The sequence below is a fragment of the Haliotis asinina genome, chromosome 7 (assembly GCF_037392515.1).
Source record: "Haliotis asinina isolate JCU_RB_2024 chromosome 7, JCU_Hal_asi_v2, whole genome shotgun sequence".
In the NCBI taxonomy this organism is placed as follows: Eukaryota; Metazoa; Mollusca; class Gastropoda; order Lepetellida; family Haliotidae; genus Haliotis; species Haliotis asinina.
Genome location: NC_090286.1, coordinates 44,087,159 through 44,110,020, shown reverse-complemented (window position 1 = coordinate 44,110,020; position 22,862 = coordinate 44,087,159). Strand labels below are relative to the sequence as shown.

Below are 22,862 nucleotides of genomic sequence, written 5' to 3'. Positions count from 1 at the left end.
ACCTCACCCCGTGCATATGTAAGAAGAAAGTTACAATAATACAGACATTACACGCGAATGTCAATGTCAAACTGAATATGATAGAAAACCAGAACCACAATATGATTAAAACCATCATACGTACCTGACGTTTAGGAATAAACTTATATACAAAAAAGAACACTTATACATTTCGATGATGCCTTTTAATTGTATATACAAACCGCACTCTTACAAAATGCTTCCCTGAGCATGTTGAAAATGCTGGTCCACTGTAAGGTTGATTACGATATATATGTTAAGTCCATTTTACAGAAAACAAATAATTTTTTTATTTGATTTACAACATACCTTCAAGTAAAGCCAGCTCGAAGCGTTTATATAACAATTCTCATACAATAACAACGTACCTCCTGAAATGAAACATATTTTTATTAAAAGCCTATTCATATGAATTCATTTACATCTAAGGCCTATTTCACATGAATCAAATTACATCAAAAGCCTATTCACACGAATCCATTTACATCTAAAACCCTTTCACTTGAATTCATTTAAATCACATAAATCCATTTACAGTGGAAGCTGTCTAAACCGGCACTCATCGTGACTGAAGGAATTATCCAGTTTAGACAACGTACCAGATTGTAGAGTTGATGATAAATAAACAAAGTCATGGACGGGACATTTTTTTTGCCGGATTAGACAGAGACCGGTTGTGGTAGTTTTCACTGTACATCGAAAGCCTATTCACATGAATCCATCTACATCTAATGCCTATTCACATGAATCCATTTACATTTGTTATAACGTGAAAATTGCATCCGTGTACAAGAGACTAATTACACATCCATTATTGAGATTTGCGGTTAGTTCGTCATAGCACCGATGCTATTACTACTGGGTAATATATTAAGAGAGGGAAAAAGGGAATAACCGTCAAGCAACAAAACAGAATACATTCGTCAAGTACCAATTAATGCTGATTCACCGATTAGGGTTAATGGAGATTTCCAATCACGGGGTACGACATGAGACCAGGAAATGATGTAACTTCTAACGAATCAGAGGGATTGTATAGGGTCATGTGACAAGGGTGGATCAGGCTCGAACACCTTAGAAAGACACCGTCAGCACTAAAAAGTGTGCGAGGTGCGGTGCGGGTTGAAGAGTCAGCAGAACGTTCACGTCCCGATCGATCAGTTCCATATCTGGTAAAGAGCTTTCCCTACCCTGTCCTGGTAAAGTCAGATTGTCATGAGGAGAGGGGTCGAGTAAACCGAAGTGAGTATAGAACCTTGTGTTGAGTTATTCATTGTATGCCAGAGTGCCAGTACATGAATGCTATGTGTTAGTTAGGAGTCCCGGTTGTCAGACCAGTCATTCCTAGATATAGCACCCCGGACGGCCAAGCAAGTATGCCACCAGAGCTGACATCACCCCCCAATAATGCAAAACGGTCATAGTAACAGGTAACTGGTAAGAGGGTTTACCAATACCCAAACCCCAGTTACGACACATCTAATGCCTATTCACATGAATCCATTTACATCTAATGCCGCTTCAAGTGAATCCATTTACATCGAAAGTCTATTAGCATGAATCCGTTTACACCAATGGCCAATTTACACGAATCCCCTCACGTCGAAAATCGCATAATTCTTTAGGCTAATTAGATCCCTTCTATTCGAGAGTGACGGTATTGAAACATTGAAGTTTCGAATATCTGAAACGCAGTCAGTGTCTCGTTAAACAGGATAACTTTGTTTAAAATATGCTTCCGTTATCCCGATAGTAACGGGGTACCCGGGAGGATGAGCTGGGCTATCAATAAAATATCTGTCTGGGACTGTGCGGTGCCATGAATGCACTCCAGTGAACTGGAAATCAAAATTGAGGGCATAGTGATCTATTGACCGGAAAGTATTGTTTCCCTTTCAATAACATAACAAATCACTGCGAGATAAAACAAACAAACAAACAAACAAAAGAAACAGAAACACTCAAATGAACTCCATTAATTTACCATGCTGAACTTCTGTAATTACTGCAATGCAGCATGTCAAAATATTGACAACCGGGGTATCTGAAAATGTTCTTTCGAATGTATCATATTTTATTGTTCCCGATAACCATATGCCATTGCCGATACCAATGTAAAGTTGCTTTCGTAAAGCTGGTTGTAAAATGACACTTCTGCACTTGTGATACTCAAAGAAATTTGTAGTTGAAAGTGGCCAGTACCAGTAACATGTCAAGCTTCTTTAAAGCGACGAGCAATAGAGCGAACCTTCCGAACAAATTCTTCATCTTCAGACGGGCCCGTGTCAAGCCTGGAAAACAATTGTTTTGGAGATGTATAGTATCTGTCGTGTCTATAGAAAAAGTACCATTAAAAAGAAGGGGATGTTGGCTTTGTCAGCTTGGGAAACTGCAAATAATGAAGCCAAGGATGAAACAGGCGATGAAGAGAAATTAAGGGGAAATGTGACAATGTATTCAATTTCTTCGGAAATGTTTCAATTGTATGGATATGTATCACTTTTCCTCATGTGCATTGGCACGCAAAATGTAATATCGATATATCAATCACTCAGGCCACAAACCAGTTTCATAATCATAAGTCAGTTAGGGACGAATCTCTAACTGAAACACATCTTTAGAATCTTTGCTAAGATGCTTTACACAACTTGGAATTTCATGTTCAAATATATTTCTTGGGATAATGGTCTTCACAACTAAGGAATATGCCGTCTAAACAAACCAAATATTGCAGAGCGAAGAGTGAAGAATAGTCCTATGGATGACGCCTTCTGTGAAGTAACAAAAGACGAAGTGAAGTAAAAGAAGTTCCACAATTACCATCGGTTGATGCGCTGAATGACCCATTCTTTTGTCTCGTTCTGTTGGAAATCTTCGAGGGCTAAAAGTAGCATGTGCAGAAATGCAGCATTGTCTCCTCGCTTTTCGCGGCACTTATCCAACATCTGAAAATACAATCTTTGAAGTAGCCGTAGAGGTACAAATGTTGAGCACAAACTGTATTCCTAATCCTTCAAATATTGCTACAAAAATCATTTCACTGGTGGGGAGTTGTATCAAATGTATATATTTCAGTATGGTCTGACTTGTACATCCCTGTGAGAAACAGACATAATTAATACCTCCTAATCACTATCATAACTCTCACATGTTGACTTTGTTTTCTAGAGGATCAGTAAGCGAGTGAGTGAGTTTAGTTTTACGCAGCACTCAACAATATTCCAGCAATATGGAGGCTATCATTAAATGACAATTTTAGCTGGTGAAGAAAAAGGTTCATAAACATATAGCAAAAGCCAGTTCAAATGCCTAATATCGCTTTCAGGAACAACAATGCTCGTTATTGAGGGGTTGACTCTGATATAGTATGGTGCGAATAAGTAGGTTGTCCATGTTATGATATTTCACAGTACCTCAGCTTGCCAGAATAATATAGCCGTCTCTTGTTTGCACAAGCAGCCACGCGCGTGCTCACAAACCTGTGTCCTGAACGACCACGACGTTAAGTGGCGTTGTCACTTCAACTCGGAACTATTGGATTTTGTTGGGTACAATCAGCCAGATCATATTTTACCTAACTCCCTTGTACTTGGGAGATGTCAAAACACATGGCATGGCCAGTATGTCCTGATGGTTTTAGGGAGGTTTTCGAACAGTGATTCCCAAAGGGTAAGATCCTTCTGGACACCCGCGATAACCGTGGTTGTATTAACATTACGTACCACAAACATGGTATATTCAAAGTCTGTGGAGCTTGTGTCCTTCCTTATTTTCTGAATTTCACGATCACTTAGTCCCAGCTGAACAAACAGCAGCAGGTCCGGAGACATGACCTTGACTAAACTGGCAAGGAACCTGTTGGATACAGGAGCGCTGATACCTGGAACATATTGGTTTGTGAGTTTGTGCCAAAATCAGAGGAACCGTTTGGATAAGTGCACCTTCGTACTTGCAGAATAACCTTAGTTGTGACGATATGAATGTTTGTCTTGGGGTATGCTAGACTGTTTACTGGAACTAAAGATACAGTTAGTAGTTCAGCTGTTCAGTGCTGTAGAGGGGAACTGGATAAAACAGAAAGTGGTGACTCAAAGTTTCTGTTAGTTTCAAAGTTCTCCACAATAACTCAACGTCAACTAATACATTTAACCGCCATTTTCTTATAATTATAAGGTAATTTGTATACCCATGAAGAAAAAGAAATATGAATAGTCTTTTTTGTCCTGTGAGTACGAGTACAGAAATGAATAATCTTAATAAATAAGTTTGTTTGGCAATTTAATTAAACAAAATGATACTTTAAAAGAACAAGCAATACTTTCTCCTGTAGATACTTCGTGACAAATGTATTATTTAGACAGTTACCTTCTTCTCCAGGCAACGATTCAGAGTCCTCAGATGCAGGAGCAGAGCTTAACATATGCTGAGCTAGGGACGATGTCCTCGGCTCAGTGATACGTCCGTGTACACCTTCGCTCCAACCACCGCTAGAGCCATCATAAACACTTTGACCTTCCACCGCGTCACTTGCTGCAGCCCCACCAAGGGTCACCCCAACCCCAGCCGGCAGACTTACTCCGGAAGCGTTCGACAAACGTCTGATGTTTGCATTTGCCTGAATACTAGGTTTCCTCGAGTAATTAGCCCTTCCTGTTCGATGCCCATGATGCGCTATATGATGGTCAGACAATCCTGATCTTTGTGTGCCATGGGCATTTGAAGTAGCTAGGTTTTGCCTGATGGCAGTTGTATCTTCATTTCGTGACGGTCCTGGCAATGCATCAGGAACATCGAAACCAGAATGTAAATTTGTGTGTTGTTGGTGTAGAGGTCTATGAGGTTTCCCATCATGAGGAAGTAAATTGTCAATGGTTTCATATATTTGGAATGGTTTTTCTATGTTATCATCCAAAACATGCGTTCTACTCTCCCCTGGGTATGACTTGATTCTTCTTGGTATTCTGGACGCACGAGTTCCTTTGTCTTTGTCTGGATCACGAGGTTGATTTGTTCCAGAACCTTTGCGAGTACCACTGTCCCCTCGTGCTGGTTTGGAGGACTCCTCCAGTTGTTCCCCAAGCAGAAGAGGCAGCTGTGTAACAAGACTCACACCATGGTGCCCAACCATGTGAACTGCGATGCTACCATTTGGAGCTTCGCTAACATTTTGTATTTCCACAAGGAGACTCTGATGACTCATTTGACCTGGTAAGAGTTCCAGATGAAGATCACTGAGCTTGTATAAGCACTTTAAATTTCCCTGGAGCTCCAGGCGAAACTTTTGGTTTATTTTAGAAGGGAAATCCCCACTGATTCTTAGTCGTGCGTACGATTCCTTCTTCCACTCTTCTAGACGGAGGTATATCTGATCTGGTTTCAGACACTCTACCACAATGTCAAACTGGTTAAAACCAAGGATTTTCCCAACAACCAGAAACTTCACATGGCAATCTCTTCTCTTCGAATACATATTTACAGTCTGTGTTCGGATGTCGTCTCTGTTAGCACCTTTCTCGACCTCAACTGGTGCAGTTCTGTTGGATTAAAATACACGTACTTACACTAATTGGAAAATATCAAAAATGACGTGCAAAGCTTTTGAAGGTGTAGTACTCGCACATGTGCCTCAAAGATCAATTGTATTCCCGATATCTATAATATCCTTCCTCACAACAACAGAAAGTGTTATAGAGAAGATTCCTTGTTACAATAGGTCATAATAAGCAACACAGCCGACAAACGGTGACTCTGACACGGTTAATGCATGTCGTATCATTCGATTTGCAGTAAATGATTCCACTAAAGTAAGTCACTTGACTATCTAGTCCGGTTTTTATTATATCATCTGCCATCAGTTGCAATATTACTGAGTGAAGTGTTAAACTTATTACCACTTTTTCTGGCAAAACTAAAGACAATGACGGGGGTGCATGATGTCTGGTTGATAAAAGTATAATGGTGATGATAACGCCGATATTTTAATTTCGCGCATATGTGTGAAGGCTATTCTTGGTCTCTGTCCCTGATGTCCCAAATTCAAAAAGAACAGGAACAAACCTTCCTCACTCACCAAATATTACTTCATGTAAACTCATTCACTCACTAACACGAGAATAAGTCACGTACATGCCCATGTTGTTTGTCTTGAATCTGACTCTGTCTTCAGCAGGTTCTACCTTTGCCTCCACTACCTCCCATCTCTTAGGATCCTCCACGTCCTGTTCTTCGTCCCCTTCAGATGAGATCGCTGACCCTGGCCTGGACAGGACCACCACCTCACCGTTCCCCGTGTAGCCACGCGGGATGGGAAGGGTCACCTCTATATCCTCCGAGGCTCTGGAGCACGAGGTATGGTCCATGTTGTAGAAATGGGAAAGGGATAAAATGGTGTCTTCTTTCTCCATTTCTGGAACCTCTTCAATCTGTAAAAGTAGTATGATTTGGGATCAATGCCACTTTTGCCCAATTTGATGATTATGTGTGGCGATGAATAACAGTTACCCTAAATGTTTTTGTGATGGAAGAGGATACAGAGTTCTAGATGGTCAACACATATGTTACACCTACATTAAGTGGTTTAATCAACTTCCAGACTAGTCCCTTTGATCAATCGATATAAGTGGCATTGTGAACCTAGAATAGATGTAATGTGAAGAAACTGACAGTGGACCATTTCATCAAGGTTATAATTGTGCTTGATTTAAAACTGTTCATGTGTCAAATCTGTTAAAACTAATTTGGTATTCGGGCTTAAGCTGAGGTATAAATCTAACGCCAGTCTATCGAACTGTCTGATTCCCACATGAGTACAACATGATGGCAACAATGATGGGCATTTGGACAATTCCATGTGGTATTCTACTCAGTGGTATATGTGGTATAACTACTACAGGAATAGTTATCAAACTCTTTTGAAACCTTACTCTCTAATTCATTTGGTATCCTCCGGTGATATAATGTCCGCTGTCAGAAATTGGGTTAATCCCACTAGGTACCCTGAAGTTGTAACTGAATCAAGCGACATAAAATCTTACCGTCAGCAGCACATTTCCTGGACGTTTGAATGCATGTGGAGGAACTCTGAGCTTCACGCCACTGTTGGTCCTGGACATCACTTGACCGCCGTCCTGTGGTATCGACATAACCTCGGACTTGGGTCGAGAACACAAACCTATCGACCCCGTCATGTTCAGACGGACAACAACTTGGCATATCCAGATTTCATTGTTCTGTACAAAGAAGAAAATTTCAAAATGGTTTGGTACAGATAAGGAAACGCTAGAAAATTACATCATGTAATCAATTTTATCGTCTTCGATCGAGTTAAGTCACAGGCTTATAAATATGTCGTTTTCTGAAGAAACCTCCGTTAATGTACGTTCGACAAAGGCACTGTCCAGTTAGCAGTGATACAGTTCATTTAATGCGTTACCGTTATAAAGAATTTATCCATTCCTGGCTTGATGTCCTTGACATTGCCATCCATTCCCTCTATCTTCATTATGAGTTCATTAGTGGAAGGGGGAAGGTCCGCCACCAATAGATTGATCGTCACCACACTCGACGAGTTGACCTGCGACATCTTGTACTCGATTACATCTCGCCAGAAGTGTTCCCCTTGCACAAGTTTGTGCCTGAAGGAGTAAGTCGCAGTAACAATCTAATATTTGGAACGCACTGTGTTTCCTTCACGAATCTCATATGACAAAAGACTGGTTTTGATAACTATGGACTTGTTTATTGAAAGATAGGAATACATGTGGGTATTTACACTCAAGAAGTCCGAAAAAGACGTTTGTGATGCATCTTATGTTTCCGAAACATATATACAATTATGATAATGTTTGTGAAGAATTAACATGTTTCCTGATTAAATAATGACATCAAGTCTTGTTTTGTTCTTATGTATGCAATCGATTAAAATCTTAAAGATATCATAGAAAAACGATGACGAGCGTGATTCCCATGTGCTTTTATGATCACGGTGGACCCAAGGATCCCGGGTTAGAAACCCATTGCAAGCGTAAAACTAAATAGAAACTGAGGTGTTAGACCCTACTAAATCACCCAGAAACCATTTTGATTGAATGAATTATCCAGCTCTAAGTCCGTACTTGCCCCCTATAGCTTGAGGAGGCAGAATGATATTGAATATCCCACACCTGAGGGAGCTCTTCGATGGTGACCGTCTCCTGCAGGTCATGTAGGAAGGTTCAGGGCCGAACTCACCAGCAGTAAACACCAACACGTCTAGCGCATACACGTCGTGGGTTGTGTCCTTAACAAGGATGATAGTCTCCGGTCTGTATTCAGTAGAGAGTGCAGTATATTGTTAGGATCCAAGCCAGTACCAGCTAAGGGGGGTAGGCCAGATAAACATGAAGTCACATCCTGTAACCATCATCACACGTTGACATAATGGGGTGGTGGGGTAGTGGTTAAAGCGTTCGCTCGTCACACCGAAGACCCAGGTTCGATTCCATACATGGGTACAATGTCTGAGGCCCATTTCTGGTGTCCCATGACGTGATATTGCTGGAATATTGCTAACAGCAGCGTAAAACTAAAACTAAGACTCACTTGACCCAGTGTGCTTCTGGTTCCACGGTGTATGTCTGGTAACCACGATACAAGCTTCATGTTCGTGTCGTCGTATCAGTTCCGTATGTAATTAATGGGGGAAACGTGTAGCTATGTGAACAGAGGCCCGGTCGGAATGGTTGAAATGTACACGTAGGTCACTGCCTATTGAGCTGAGGTGACCATGCGTTTAGGGTCGTGTTTACGATTATTGCAACAATATCGCGGCATGGTTGACGTATGAGTGGCCTCTTGAACATTTATTATCGAAAAAAGACGCAATTAATGTCTACGATTTGTGCTTTTTATCAGTTTCACATACCCTTTAAATATAGAAATACATTCTTGTGTCTGGGATTCGCATAACTGATAACAACTGCGCTTTTGAGTGTACTTTAATTTTGCGTCCATTTGCAATACTACGTTTTAACGATGGCTGAGATCTTGCACACTGAAAGCAGTGAACAGGTATACTTATCTTACCTCACACATGAACGTCGCTTGGCTAAACGCTATTCTATTATTTTCAATGTACACCGCAGGGAATTCCGAACTCTTCTGGTGCTTCATGGTAACTATTTCTTTGCCTCGAATAACTTTGAATCACGCATCAAGCACGGACATTACCGATGTTTTGCTATTGAAAATCGATGGGAGGAAGATTTCTAAATCTGTTTACTGCAAAATCTGTCGTCTGCAAAATGGCGATTCGCCTCGAATTCAACAGAAGTGCTTCAAAAAGATCAAAATTAAAATTCAAGTGTTTGGGAAGATACATACTGTATATCACGAAATTTTTGCGTCATGATATTTTTGCGAGTGGCGACCAACAGACGTTTTTACGTCACGATATTTTTGCGACTTGCCTAATTCTCAAAACACAGTTTAGTTTAACAGTTTCAAAGCTTACTTGCATCTGAAAGTTTTATCTGAAGTAAATCCAATCACATATTAAAGTTTGCCGCTATTCTTGAACACCATTCAGTGGAGTACTTCCGCATTTATGCAATCAGTGATGCTTTCCTAAAAACAACACTTGCTACTTACGCCAGATAAACTTCAAACAGTTCAAAGGGATTAAATTAAAGAGAATGACTCTGATAAATTTGCACTGATGAAGGACCTGCGGGCTCGTGGAACATAAACAAACCTCGAGGGTACATAAGCCCATGGCCCCCTCGCGACCAGTGAACAACTTATAAAATAATGTGAAATAAGGCATACTATGTCATGTTACACATATACAAAAAATACTCACTTCTTGCTAGGCGGGTTCTGTGATAGTATTTTTGTCATCTTCTCGCTTTTGCTCATTGACATGGGCGTGTGACTTTCCTGTATGAAACGTTGTAAAATCACCAATCAGTTGGTTCAACGAGTTTGTACATGAACTTACTACATTTCAATAAATTAAATTAATAAATAAATAATAAAATAAATTAATAAAGAATGCAGTATGCACGGCGATAATGCGTTCCGTCCTATGTTACATGAAACGTCTCAGATTATGGTTATATTTTATCTGTGGCTTATGATAATCCGGCATTTCCTGCCACATGATTGAAGAAAAATATTGCATCCGTGGAGAGCCTGGTTTGAATTGGTTGACATATGCCATCCTATCCAGACTGCGTAGAATCGATGTTTCTGCTGATCACTGGAGTTTCTGGTCTAGACTCGACTATTTACAGACCATCTCCATATAGCTGGAATATTGCTGGGTGCGGTGTAAACAAACATACACAATAAAAAATATCATGCCAACTGCGTGTGTACAAGCGTTTGGGGGAAGAGGAAAGCATTTGAAATGTATGATCGGCGTGTGATGTAACTTTAATAGAAAAATATGTCCATCAATCTAATGTGCATGCACTTTATTTCATTGAATATCTGTCTGGATTGGACATAATCTTTTACTCTGAAATCACAAAGAGTTGAAATGCATCATAAACATCTCCTACAAAGGTTTCTTTCAAAACTAAATAGATGCATCCCATCTCTGCTCTCGAGACTTTAAAATTTCTACGATGCTGGTGAAAAAGTGTTCATTAATACAAGCAAGCCATAAGATCTTGCTGGTAGTTAACGGAGTGGCAAAGTGACTAGTTATAGACTCTAATTCGATTCTGCAAACAAACATGTGCTATGATAAAATAATATCATTTTAAAGTACCCAGTTGTCACAATAACATAAAACCTACGGAGACCAAAACTCCCCCTCGCTCCTTGTTTCATGCATATCAAGATCGTTGGTTATTATAGTATGCATGTGCATCAAATACTATCTCATATCAGCATATCAGGGTTTTGTGTACTTACATAGTCTTTGATGTACGGGTCTGCACCGTGGAACATGAGCCAGTCTGCAGCTTGGAGCTGGTCGTTGGCAGCTGCCTCGTGGAGTGGTGTACGGCCAAACTGGAGCCCAAGGCCACAAGTTGTTAAGTAAGTTCTCAAGTATAAAAAGTAAATTTACAACATTCAGCAAGGAACAATTCAAAATATAAGGACCTTTACTCGAAGCGTCGGTGGTGTTAGTGACATAATTATATGGACAGCTACTCACGTAATCGGTGACGTTAGTACCCGCGTTCTCCATAAGGAGATGTGCCAGGAGACTGATGTTTCCCTTCTCTGCAGCCCAGTGGAGATCATTAGGAATGGTCTTTGAAATACATGAAAAAGCGTCGTACATTGTCATTAGCCATAGCAATTGAATATAACTAGCAAATGGAGAAAAAAAATGGTAACTGTTTCTTGTGCTTCAAATATCCCGAATGTGAAAAGGTATGTGCTTTCAAATTGTTTCCCAGTCACCGATCATTACGAGAAAATTGGAGAGGTTCCTCAAAGAGTATTTCTACGAAGTTCTTGGGTCTTACGATTTTACATTTAATGACAGTAGAATTTACAGTATATTTGTCAGCTACATGTATACTGCATTGAAATATTGAACGCTATTACTTTGGTAGAATTCACAGTACATTCTTTAACAGTTTACTTACCTTGGTGTTAAATGGGTCGGTTTGTAATAACCTTGGTGTGCGGAGTTTGGGGCGCACCACACTATACACAGGATCGTTCTCGGACACGCTCGTCATTCGCCTATACGCCATAGTGCTATCTACCTGTTCTTATAAGGACATTCTCAGCGGAACTGAAATTCCGAATGTTTTATACTTGCACCGCGCGCCTTCAAAGAACCTGAAATCAGATTACAGGACGTTTTATGAGAGGCTCTATACATCCACATATTCGTAAACTGAATAAATCTGAACTAGGTGCTGTACTTGTATTTTGACAACATAAGTTTCGTCGTGTTAGTAATTGCGTGCGTGTGAGTGTGTGCGCGCGCGCGTGTGTGATATTGAACGCCACACTCAACGATTTTCAAGCTACCGGGACTATCAAGAAGTACTGAGCCTCACCAACAAAGTGGCACAAATGCAGTTTTTTTTATGTTATAGATGTCTTCATACTATCTGTCAATCAAGTTGGTTTGCTATGTTCCAGCCTCATGATCCCCATTTTGTTTGACTTTTTATCTTGGTTTAGACTACACACTGAACGGTTACACAAGTGTCAGCACTCAATGTAAACAGTGGCAGCTTGAATATTTAGACAAAACTGGGTGTGTCCTTGAAAAACACAATCAAACAATCCAAATATTATGGCGAAAAGTCATCCAAGACCACACTGAACATAGTTTAGATGATATTTTCTGAGGGCGTACCATTATTCAAGAGGTGCCAAATGACTGATCGTTCTTCGTTTTCTGCAATATTATACCCCAATGTGTTGTGATGACTGATAGCTCGTTTATGACATTACCCATATATATGAAATTTTGGATGATTCCTTCATAATAAGATGGACGCATTTCAAACATTGGACATCGAGAATAGTTAGGATCGTTACAATTTGATAGCCCCTCGTCTGAAAATAATCAAGTTTGGGCCAGACAATCCAGTGATAAACATAATGAACATCCGTCTATGCAAATGTACTATGATGACATGGGTGAACAATTTCTTATTGCTATGAGACCGACGTGTAGGTTCTAAGACTCTAACACCGTTATCAAGTGAGTCGTTTATCCATATATTGTCATCCTTCCTTGCTGATGACCAGTTCCAAACCGCAGCTTCACAGATATCGCTCCAACATCAGCCCAGTAGTGGGTATACACCATAATGGTTCTCAATGAGAATTCTCGAAACGTTCGTTGTCCTGAGACTCCTAAACTTTGATCGTAGCCAAAGTGCTAAGAATGGGTTTAAGGAGTTCGTAGCGCTACAAACGTTTCGAGAATAGCTAGCCTGGATGGTTTATTGCCATCACTAGTCACCCTCCACCACACTGTTACATGTCATCATGGTAAACGAATGACTATGTTACATTATTCAGTGCAGATAAGAGAAGGCATTGTCCTTATAGGTATTATTGTCGTTGTTGTAAATACTGGTATAGTCTCATATTCCAACTACTTGTACGTTTATGCTGAAAGTCAGAAAAGTAAAGCAATTCGTGTCTGGTTCTCGTTTACCTCAAACTAATATAACCGTTTATAAAATAAGTAGAGAATAACCTATCACTTTGTGTGTTAGCATAACGTAGGTCTAACAATCTAAAGAATGTGCTAAGGGGAGAAATACACCTGTGTCATTATTTTTGACACAGAAAAACACAAGAAGGTTCTGAAATTTGGAACGAATGCCTTTGATTGAAACTCCATCTGCACTATATCGATCTTACCTTTGGTTCGCATGCGTCAGGTCCTATATTCGAGTACTGTGTCCAAGAAAAGTCCACGGGTTTTCTATTTTGTATATAAAGGTTTCAAGGAATATGTTTCTCTCTGCCATGTATATTCCCGCAATACTCAACCATGGCGGTGTTGTTTCACCTGCTGCTCTTCACCAAATGTATACAGATAAGCGTTTCATACCATACACGCTTCTTGCAATAGTGTGAATGAATGAATAGCTGCATTGAAAGATGAATAGTTTATTGACAGCTAACAAATCAGACTGGTCACCACACGAATATACCCACAAAAGAGGCAAGCGCTCGTCCTATATTGCAATACAATTTTCGGTATTAGCTGTCGTTCAGATGAATAGAAATTCAGGTTATGTAGATAATATGCATAATAGCATAAGTCGTTTCGTCGTTCGAATGACTTTATGATTTGTACAGGCCGTTGTTGACAGTAGTTTGCCACTGACGTGGGTATGTGACAGCATTTAGTAAAGGCTTGTAGATAGGGCGATGTAAGTGATCTTAGGCGGGGAAGAAAACAAATTCATAATGATTGCATATATCTCGCTGCTGATATAGAGGGCGTCCTTAAGGCCTCCTTATGATGATGGGTTTAAATCCCTGATTCGCACTGTTTATGATCCTCGGTTCCTCGGTATTTTGGGGGGTGGTGTGGGTTTTTTTTTCACACATTACAGTATGTACTCCTAATAACGGTATGTATTCCTAATGTGAAAGAAAAGTCCGACGTCATGGTCATTTACCACTTCTGTGAACATTAAAGGTGCAACCTGTTGAATCTCTCTGGGCTTGCATAATACAACCGGTATTAGTTTGGCCAAGTACTTGCACACAACTAACGCATGCATTCTCACGCATGCATTCTCACGCACAGCCCTATCAGTACAGTCTGCTTTTTCTATATGTGCTGGCATTCTAGTTAAGGCCGGGTTTCTTGAAATCTAAAAGACTCAACACAGGCAAAGGTTCATATCGGGCTGATATTGCCCCACTGTCATTGAATGAAATATTGATCAGAAAGCAATTTAATATAACCAGTATATGTAGTTTATGAGTGGCGTTTGTTATCATGGCGTTAATTAAATTGTAAATTAATACAATTTCCACCTCCTCTTCTCTATAGCAACCTATTGTTTCAATACATAACAAACACATGCTAGCTGGTATATGAAACCTTATCTTTTCATGATTTTAGCAACTTTTGACAGGACACTCTCTACCATATTTAAAAATACATTTGCCACACGTTTTCAGTTGCAATCACTGATCCAGAAAATGAAACATTCTTAAAAGCCATATTAGTGTACATCCAAGGGAAGGTACAATGCAACTATTACACACAGACAGACAGACAGACAGACACTGACACACACACACACTGACACACACAGACACACACACACAGAGTAAATATGACATCAAAACTTCCATTTCAAACAGCACACTGCTGTATCATGTCATGGCAGTTTGTAAGGCATTACATAAGTTATACACTGGTTTGTTTGTTTAAGCCATCCTGAACAATATTCCAGCTATATGGTGTAACACACTAGTAGTTTTTTGGGGCATTATACATTGGTACCTGCATATACATGTGCATCCCTTGGTTTCCTGCACTCAATCTGTGTTGTCATTATGTGTGTTACCAACTCAGATAAATACAACTGATTTGAGGAAGCTTCAGCACAGAATAACAAATAATAACAATAACCAAAATAATATACAAGCATATGTACTTCAAACATATTTATTTGTAAATTCGCAAAGTTCTTTCTCAATAAAATATCATAGAATAAAACATCACAATGGTGTACAAATACTTCTCTCCTGAATTTGGAAAATGTATAAAAACAATAAATAATTAGCCACATTTAAAAAATATTTTGGCATTAAGGCACGGTCACTGGAAAAAATATTCATCTTACACCTATATCTATGTGTGTGTGCTTGTAGGTTCAGATTGAGACAAACATACACTGGTGTTAAAAATGTGTGTATGATACATCACAATAGGGAGGGCAGCGAAGTTATCCATACCATAACATCATGCCACCAAACACATGCGCATGTCCATCAGTAATATCGATATGTGGAATAAGAAACCTATAATCCCTGCTAACCGCATCAAACAACTGTAAAATCGGAGCAATAAATTGAGGTAGAATAAAAACATTGTTCTGTTCTGCATCAAAATCATAATACAAGGGCTGACAAGAATATCCACATGAGACCACACTTGAAAACAATAAAATTGCCCATAATATTTCATAATGAAAAACTGTGTGGGTCTCTCCCTCCCTATCTCCCAAACTACACATCTTTGTGATTCGGTAGAACAGATTTAGGTACACACTGTATTCACACACTGGTGTTAAAATTATGTGCCTGACATATCCAGATATGGAGGGTAACGAAGTTGAATAAATTAATCAAGGTAGAATACCTACATTGTTACCAATACAATAACATCATGCCACCAAACACACGAGCATATCTACAAGTAATATCGCTATGTGGAATAAGGAACTAATAATCCCTGCTAAACACAATTAACAACTGTCAAATCTAGGCAAAAATTCGAGGTAGAATACCTACACTGTTACCCACACCATGACATCATACCACCAAATACACGAGCATATCCACTAGTAATATCTGTATGTGGAATAAGATACATATAATCCCTGCTAAACACATCTAACAACAGTAAAATCTGAGCAATAAATTGATGTAGAATACCCACTTCATTAGGTATTAGACTATTAGGTGCCTGACTCTGAGGGTGTGGGTTCAAATCCAGGATGGGACACAACCAGAATTTGTACTTTACAATGTGTAATCCCAAACATAACATTTGTCTCATTTGACAACTTTCTAAATGGCACTGAGTATTCACAGAAGGACATATCTCTTAATTCAAAGCTTATAAGCAACTCTTCATGATTCATACTACTCACTGTTATCATTTCAATATGCATCAACAACTCAGACAGGGTTGTAAGACACATGGCACAGCTTGATAAGACCGTACTATGCTGAACAGGTAGCACTGCACAATATATAATGATATACATGTAACAACATACAGACCAACACAAATAATTATAGCAATGATTTAAACTAGCAATAGTGCATGGCAAGTAATGGCTTCATGATTGTAATATATACCATATAATGGGTAGGTTCTACGGCTGGATAAAGGCTGGGTAAAAACAATATCTCTGGGATAACAGTAAACACTCTAATAAATTCATAATGATAGCAGAGTTATGGTCACTGGTCACGGTCATGATAATTAACACAGTCAGCATGATCAGAACATTCAAAATAATTAAATTTGTTATTGTTTCACTTATCATAATGAATAATACATAATACCCAATACTTGTATCTGTTACAGAAATATTCATAATATGTATCGATACAGTCCTAGTACACACATACTTTTTGTGAATGACACAGCCACACAGAGAAAGCTACTTCCCCATCTGCACAGTACCTATAACAAGGGGAGCTCCTGAAGACTGCTCACTGCATTTAAACCACAGTTGTGACCTATCCATTTTGTCTTTACCATACTGTATCTTCGCTACGCCAGGCATGAAAAGAGGACGTTTGAAGGTGGCATCAACATGAATGGGATAGGATCTCTTCACATTGTCTGGAAGATAAATGGGATGTTGAGTTGAAACAGAGGTTTTCTGAGAGCCATGAAAATGCAAACAAGAAGACACAGTCATCAATATTCCCCCATTACCTCCAATTTCAGTCTAAGTCATACTTGTTGCCATGGAAATGCCAAAAATATTTTATTCAGAATTCCAAAACTATCAAAAGGCACCAGTACACCACTAGACCAATATGTGTGTGAAGTTTGAAGAAGAAACATGGAACGGTTTTAGAGTTCTGCTCCAGAAAAGATAAATGTGCACGGAAGGACGGATGGGGTGCATTTTTCCCATGTGGGATGTGGGATGTAGACTGACATGAAGTCTATAAAATAGTTTTTAAATTATGTTCATAAAATAAATAAAAAGGAGTCCAGAAACTTTCTTCTTAAAACTGTGATAATCTACACCTGCCACAGATTCTAGACTTGCATGGGCTGAATTAGGTATTTTTGTTTCAGACGAAATATTTGTTGATAGATGTTGATAAGAAAATACCAAACAAATAACACAGGAGCATAATAGTGGTTGGGAAAAAAGATTATCATATTTCATTATATAGCTTATTTTGAAGCACGATATGAGCTATACACAGATTTGTTTGTTTGTTTGTTTAATGCCATGCTCTACAATATGTCAGCTATGCAGTGTAATAACTTAGTAGTTTCCTCAGGACAAGGGTTGAATAACCTGCAACATACACGTACAGCTCTGGATTTCCTGTACTAATTCAGCCGATACAACATGCCTTATGATTGGACTGGTTGTTCAAATCTTGTGTTACAGATATTCTGTTTGTATAACAGCAGATACATAAATACATCATAGCAGGACATGTCAAATTTAGAAAATTTGAAAATGGGCATGTCTATTTTGGAAATTTAAAGGAAGGTTCATGTTTGAAATAAAAATATGAATTTATCCATGCTTAGAATAACAATAAGATAAAGATATTTTGTACAGGAATATCAGATTATTCCAGAGCATGAGATCACTTAGATTTATTACCATTCCCAAAGAGTTCATCAAGTGTTCTAGCCAGAGTCCACATTCCATGTGCTATTGGTGCCCTGTAACCCAGCAATCTGGCCGTCCAGGGGTATATGTGGTGAGGGTTCCAGTCTTTTGTTGCTCTTGCATATCGCACACCTGTGTCTAGGGGAGCTGGAAGGAGGCACTCCCCAAGCAGGTTATCATCTGTGTGAATCAGGAACCAAAGAACAAATCTTTCTACATTGAATTCCTGGAAAGTATTTCTCATCATTGTTCAATGATTAACTCTTGTACCAGTGATATCACATCCACGATCCTATCACTGCAGCATTATTGAAAACTGTCAACAATCAAGCATTGTTTAAAACAGCGGAACATAGCATACAAATCTGTGAAATAGTGATGATGGCATGTGAGAAATTCTAATCTGATTTCTATTGTGGTACTGAATGATCACCTTACCTGTCTTCACGTAGAGCGTAACGTCTGAGTTACTCTCCAATGCTTAAGAATAATGGAGCTGAGTCTATAGAGGGGCCCAAGCACATTATTTTTAAGGAATGGAGAGTTACAAGGATATTACCCTACTTAAATTACATTCAAGGTATTGTAAATATTTCTGTTGTAACAATTAAATGTTAAAATGACAAAATGAATTCTTTAATTTGAAACTGGTACACATTGCTCCATTCCTGAAAGGTAATGGAGTGAACAGACAATGGAATAATGTCACAAATGTAATTTAATTCAAAGCCATGAACACTAAGGACATATGGATGAACAGAATATGTCTTTCTGACCATGTTACATGAAACACATGACAAAAAACTTTCAACTCATACCAATAGTTTCAGTTGTAGCAGTTCTCTGAGTGTTTCTTGATGTCCCACTTTTCTGTGCTCTTGGACTCCTGGACAACACTGTGACCATACCTTCCCACACACAAAAGTTGTGACAGTCAGTAACTTTACATTCAGCATATCCTTCAATCCCTTTCTCTACTTCCACATAGCGAACTGCTCTTGCATGGAGGTCGAATCCACCATCCAGCAGATCATCCAAAGGGCGGTGCTGAGTTATTGTCTGCTTAATGTGAATCAGACCTAGAACAAAAATTTAAAAAAGAAAAAGTGTAAAAATGCTGTGAAAATAATAAGGAACAATGATCATTAACAAAGTATGAGGAACAATTGGCAACAAGGGGTTGGGGTGATAATATGCAATTATCCAAGTCACACAGCATGATCACTCCATCATATCAGTTGACGCTCAGTGGTAATGGGATAGCACAGTGGTTAAAACAGTCACTTGCCACAACAGTTAAACCTGTCTTCAAGTCACCACATAGGATAACATAAGTGAAGTCTATTTCAGTATTTTGCTGTGATATCACTTTAACATTGTTAAAAGACTCACTACGCCATCAGGCAAGATATGCCCAAATATACAACAGAATAAAGTTGACAACTCCATAGTCAGTTAAAAAGAATATTGTGCAGTGATCGAAACAGTGCTTAATCTGTGGGCCATGTCATAACACACACAACTGTTTTAAAGCATGATTATTGTCACTATTAAACAATGTCAAAAAGGAATCCAAAAGTCCTGAGCAAAATGTCTACCAGCCTGGAAACAACAGTGACCTAAATATTGCATTGAGGTAAAATAGCTGGTCTTTGTCAGTGGGTTAACAATTACATACATTTTCAAATATAGTGGGGAATAAAGAACTGGAAACAGTCTTTCCAAAGGAATGAGTTCTGGTTTCATCATGACTGGGTGGTTTGTTATAGGTGACATTATTATAACAGCTTGCTATAGAGTCAGTTTTGGGGATAATGTTATTATTCAAAGTTTCAAATTATAGTATAGCCTTTGTAATGAATTTGATTTGTCACTACTGACAGGCATAGTTGATTTTAGTTGTAAAGCAATATATGTCAAAAGCTACTAAAATTGAGACTCGAAACATAATATATATGGATTATCACCTAATGGACCCAGGCCAGCTTTCAAAGAGGTTGCAAGAAATGCTAATAATCGTATAAATAAAGTTTCAGGATAGCAGATAGGAACAGCATCATTTGTCTTTACACAGGATATCTTCTTGTATGCTTCTAAGGACTCTACATCCATTCTGCAAAAAGCAAGAAAGATAAGAGCATAAAGTAAGTTAACAAGTGTCTCTATGCCAGTGTTGGCAGTATGGCAACGGTCACTGATATACCATATAACCAGAAAGAAAATGTGAATACGATAAGATCATGCTTTTTAGCATTCAATATAATCTAAATGAATCCTGTCACATTTGTTAACGTTCAAATGATTCACATTTCATGCACATTAGACAACATTAGAAATGTCACAATACTAACACTATAGATCTACATGAGAAACATATTTTTTACTGCAATACAATATTTATAGATCTGGTCCAACAATTTCCAGACTGAAAACATAGGTGCCCTACTCTGATATATTTATATATAGGATATATATTATTTCAGTGTAACATAAATAGTTTTCATGAAATGAGTTTGGGATGGATCGTGGCAAAAAAAAAAAAAATACTAAAATTTGAAAGACAAATTTAATCATCTCTGCTCTGCGCACATTTCAAATCTTTTTTTCGACCACCATTTAACTTATGACATAACAGGTATCAACTACAGACAGTAACGTACGGTTAAACAATGCACTACCCCATAGGCTGCCATGTCAAAGACAAAGGAGTTCACGGCACTGATGAAAAAGCAACGGAAAATTAAACAGAAATTATGTGATTAAAGGTAAGATGATTCCTCCCAAATGTGCTAAAAGTTGATCTGGATTTTACGAGAAATAAATTCATGAAAATTATTTATGCTACACCAAATTTACATGTAAGTCTATGGAAATTACGTCTCGAGTGTTCGAATGCTTTTTGCACGACTATTTTATTAGAAATATGGTGCGCCCATGCACCAACGCAAGTGTGAATCACTAGGCGCTCCCTGTAAGGGACAGGCACTGTTTACACAAGAGAGAGCTTACAAAGCATGATACGATACATACCTGCAATTTGTAACTGACACTTTATGCAAAGGGTTAGCTGGTGTCCTTTCGTGTGACTTTCCGGCTTGAGTGGGCGTGTCTTGAGCAGACGACACACTTGCACCGTTCTTCTTTATGTATAAACGTCCTTGTTTTCGTGCGACAATTCCAAAAACACTCCTCAATATTATCTTTTGGAAGGAAGGTTTGTTATCAAATGTATATTCAACCTTTTCACTTAAAAATAGTGCATAACTTAAGAGAAAGACTGTGAGCATTAGTATCAACACGCCGACCACAACCACGAGTGCGGCCATTTTGAATAGGTCAAGATTTGATCTCGAAACTCACGAGATTATTCATCAATCTGAAAAAGATCATTTTTACTGACAGTGTGTTACTGCTTATTTTTCACGCTTTTTTCTACAAGAAATACATTATCTTATATCTTATATCTTATATAAACAAAATCCTTCTTCTATGGTATGACTTTTTGTTACATACAAAAGCTGAATTAGTACCCGAAAAGAGATTATCTTAATAAATGAATATACTATCAACGTTCCAAAATTGCATTTGTTTTGTGCATGTTTATTCCTCCAGAACAAGGGTATCTTCATCATAATCTACCGAATTAAATGTCGAAATATCTCCATGGTGCGTCGGAAAGCAAGAATTGCAAACAGGAAATATAATTTTAAGCTTATATTTGACTAAAAGAGAGTTGCACTTAACAGAAGGAAGCCGCTTCCTTTCACAAAACAGTCACTTGAGAAATTAATCAGGTATTGGGGATCCGATCACTGGAATCTCATGTATATCCAATTCATGCAAATATGTCTCTCTTATTTAAAAGTTCTGGTTAATCTATTTTTTAAAATCCCCAGATGTATTTATACTACAAAAAATGAGTATGCTGTATATGCTAATCCCTGCACTATACAGTGCCATCAAGCAGCGGCCTTGTAAATAGACACTAAGGTAACATGTTACTGCCCGATACAGTCTCACAGACTCATTAATAAAAGACCCGTGAAGATCCCGGGGTAGAATAGGCCTTCAGCAACCCATGCTTGTCATAAAAGGCGACTTTGCTTGTCGTAAGAGGCGACTAACGGAATCGGGTGGTCAGGCTTGCAGACTTGGTTGACACATGTCATCGGTTCTCAATTGCGCAGATCGATGCTCATGTCGTTGATCACTGGGTTGTCTGGTCCAGACTCGATTATTTACAGACCGCCGTCCTATAGCTGGAATATTGCTGAGTGTAGTGTAAAACTAAACTCACTCTCGCATTAATAATACATAGTCTCCCATAACTCCAAATGGAGTAGCGCGTGTATTTTTCCTGTATAACATGCTGTACTAGTTTATGTCCTTGAAGTGAGACCCTAATAAATAATTTGTCTATCTGTATGTCTGTCCGACTTCTTTTCACCGCGAACATGACGCTTGGTAATATTGTGCGTGCAGCAGGAATGGACACGCAGTCAGGAATGGACACGCAGTCAGGAATGGACACGCAGTTCAGTCTGATGCGTTATGCATGTAGGCAACATAATATGAATATTTCACGCTGACCAGAAAAATGTCAACCATCAAACTATTCGTTTTTCACAACAGTTTAGCAGACGCTGGCCTGTCATACCACACACCATATAATATCTATGTAATGGTCATACACCCCCGAAGCCAATACACGATTCATGAAGGGCCACCCAAGTTAAGAAAATGTGGCAAGTCTAGATGTCCAGACGTGAAAAGGCTCCTTTTCATTTTATTTCA

The 22,862-nt window shown here is 38.8% G+C and overlaps 2 protein-coding genes across 2 annotated transcripts; both read right to left on the bottom strand.

The window, feature by feature from the left end:
* Positions 1–170: 170 nt before the first annotated feature.
* On the bottom strand, positions 171–11,717 carry LOC137291837 (uncharacterized). Its single transcript, XM_067823380.1, has 12 exons — positions 11,607–11,717; positions 11,168–11,266; positions 10,921–11,019; positions 9,860–9,936; positions 8,184–8,324; positions 7,454–7,655; positions 7,056–7,250; positions 6,148–6,443; positions 4,387–5,555; positions 3,744–3,901; positions 2,842–2,966; positions 171–2,312 (listed from the first exon to the last, which is right to left on the bottom strand). Exons 1-12 carry the CDS (start codon positions 11,715–11,717, stop codon positions 2,234–2,236), a joined length of 2,751 nt encoding a protein of 916 aa, XP_067679481.1. The 3' UTR covers positions 171–2,233.
* Positions 11,718–15,112: 3,395 nt separating this feature from the next.
* On the bottom strand, positions 15,113–21,412 carry LOC137290818 (3-hydroxyacyl-thioester dehydratase X-like). The gene is made up of 5 exons (XM_067821958.1): positions 21,099–21,412; positions 20,036–20,181; positions 18,887–19,147; positions 18,060–18,248; positions 15,113–17,044 (listed from the first exon to the last, which is right to left on the bottom strand). Exons 1-5 carry the CDS (start codon positions 21,392–21,394, stop codon positions 16,860–16,862), a joined length of 1,077 nt encoding a protein of 358 aa, XP_067678059.1. The 5' UTR covers positions 21,395–21,412; the 3' UTR covers positions 15,113–16,859.
* Between the last annotated feature and the right edge of the window lie 1,450 nt (positions 21,413–22,862).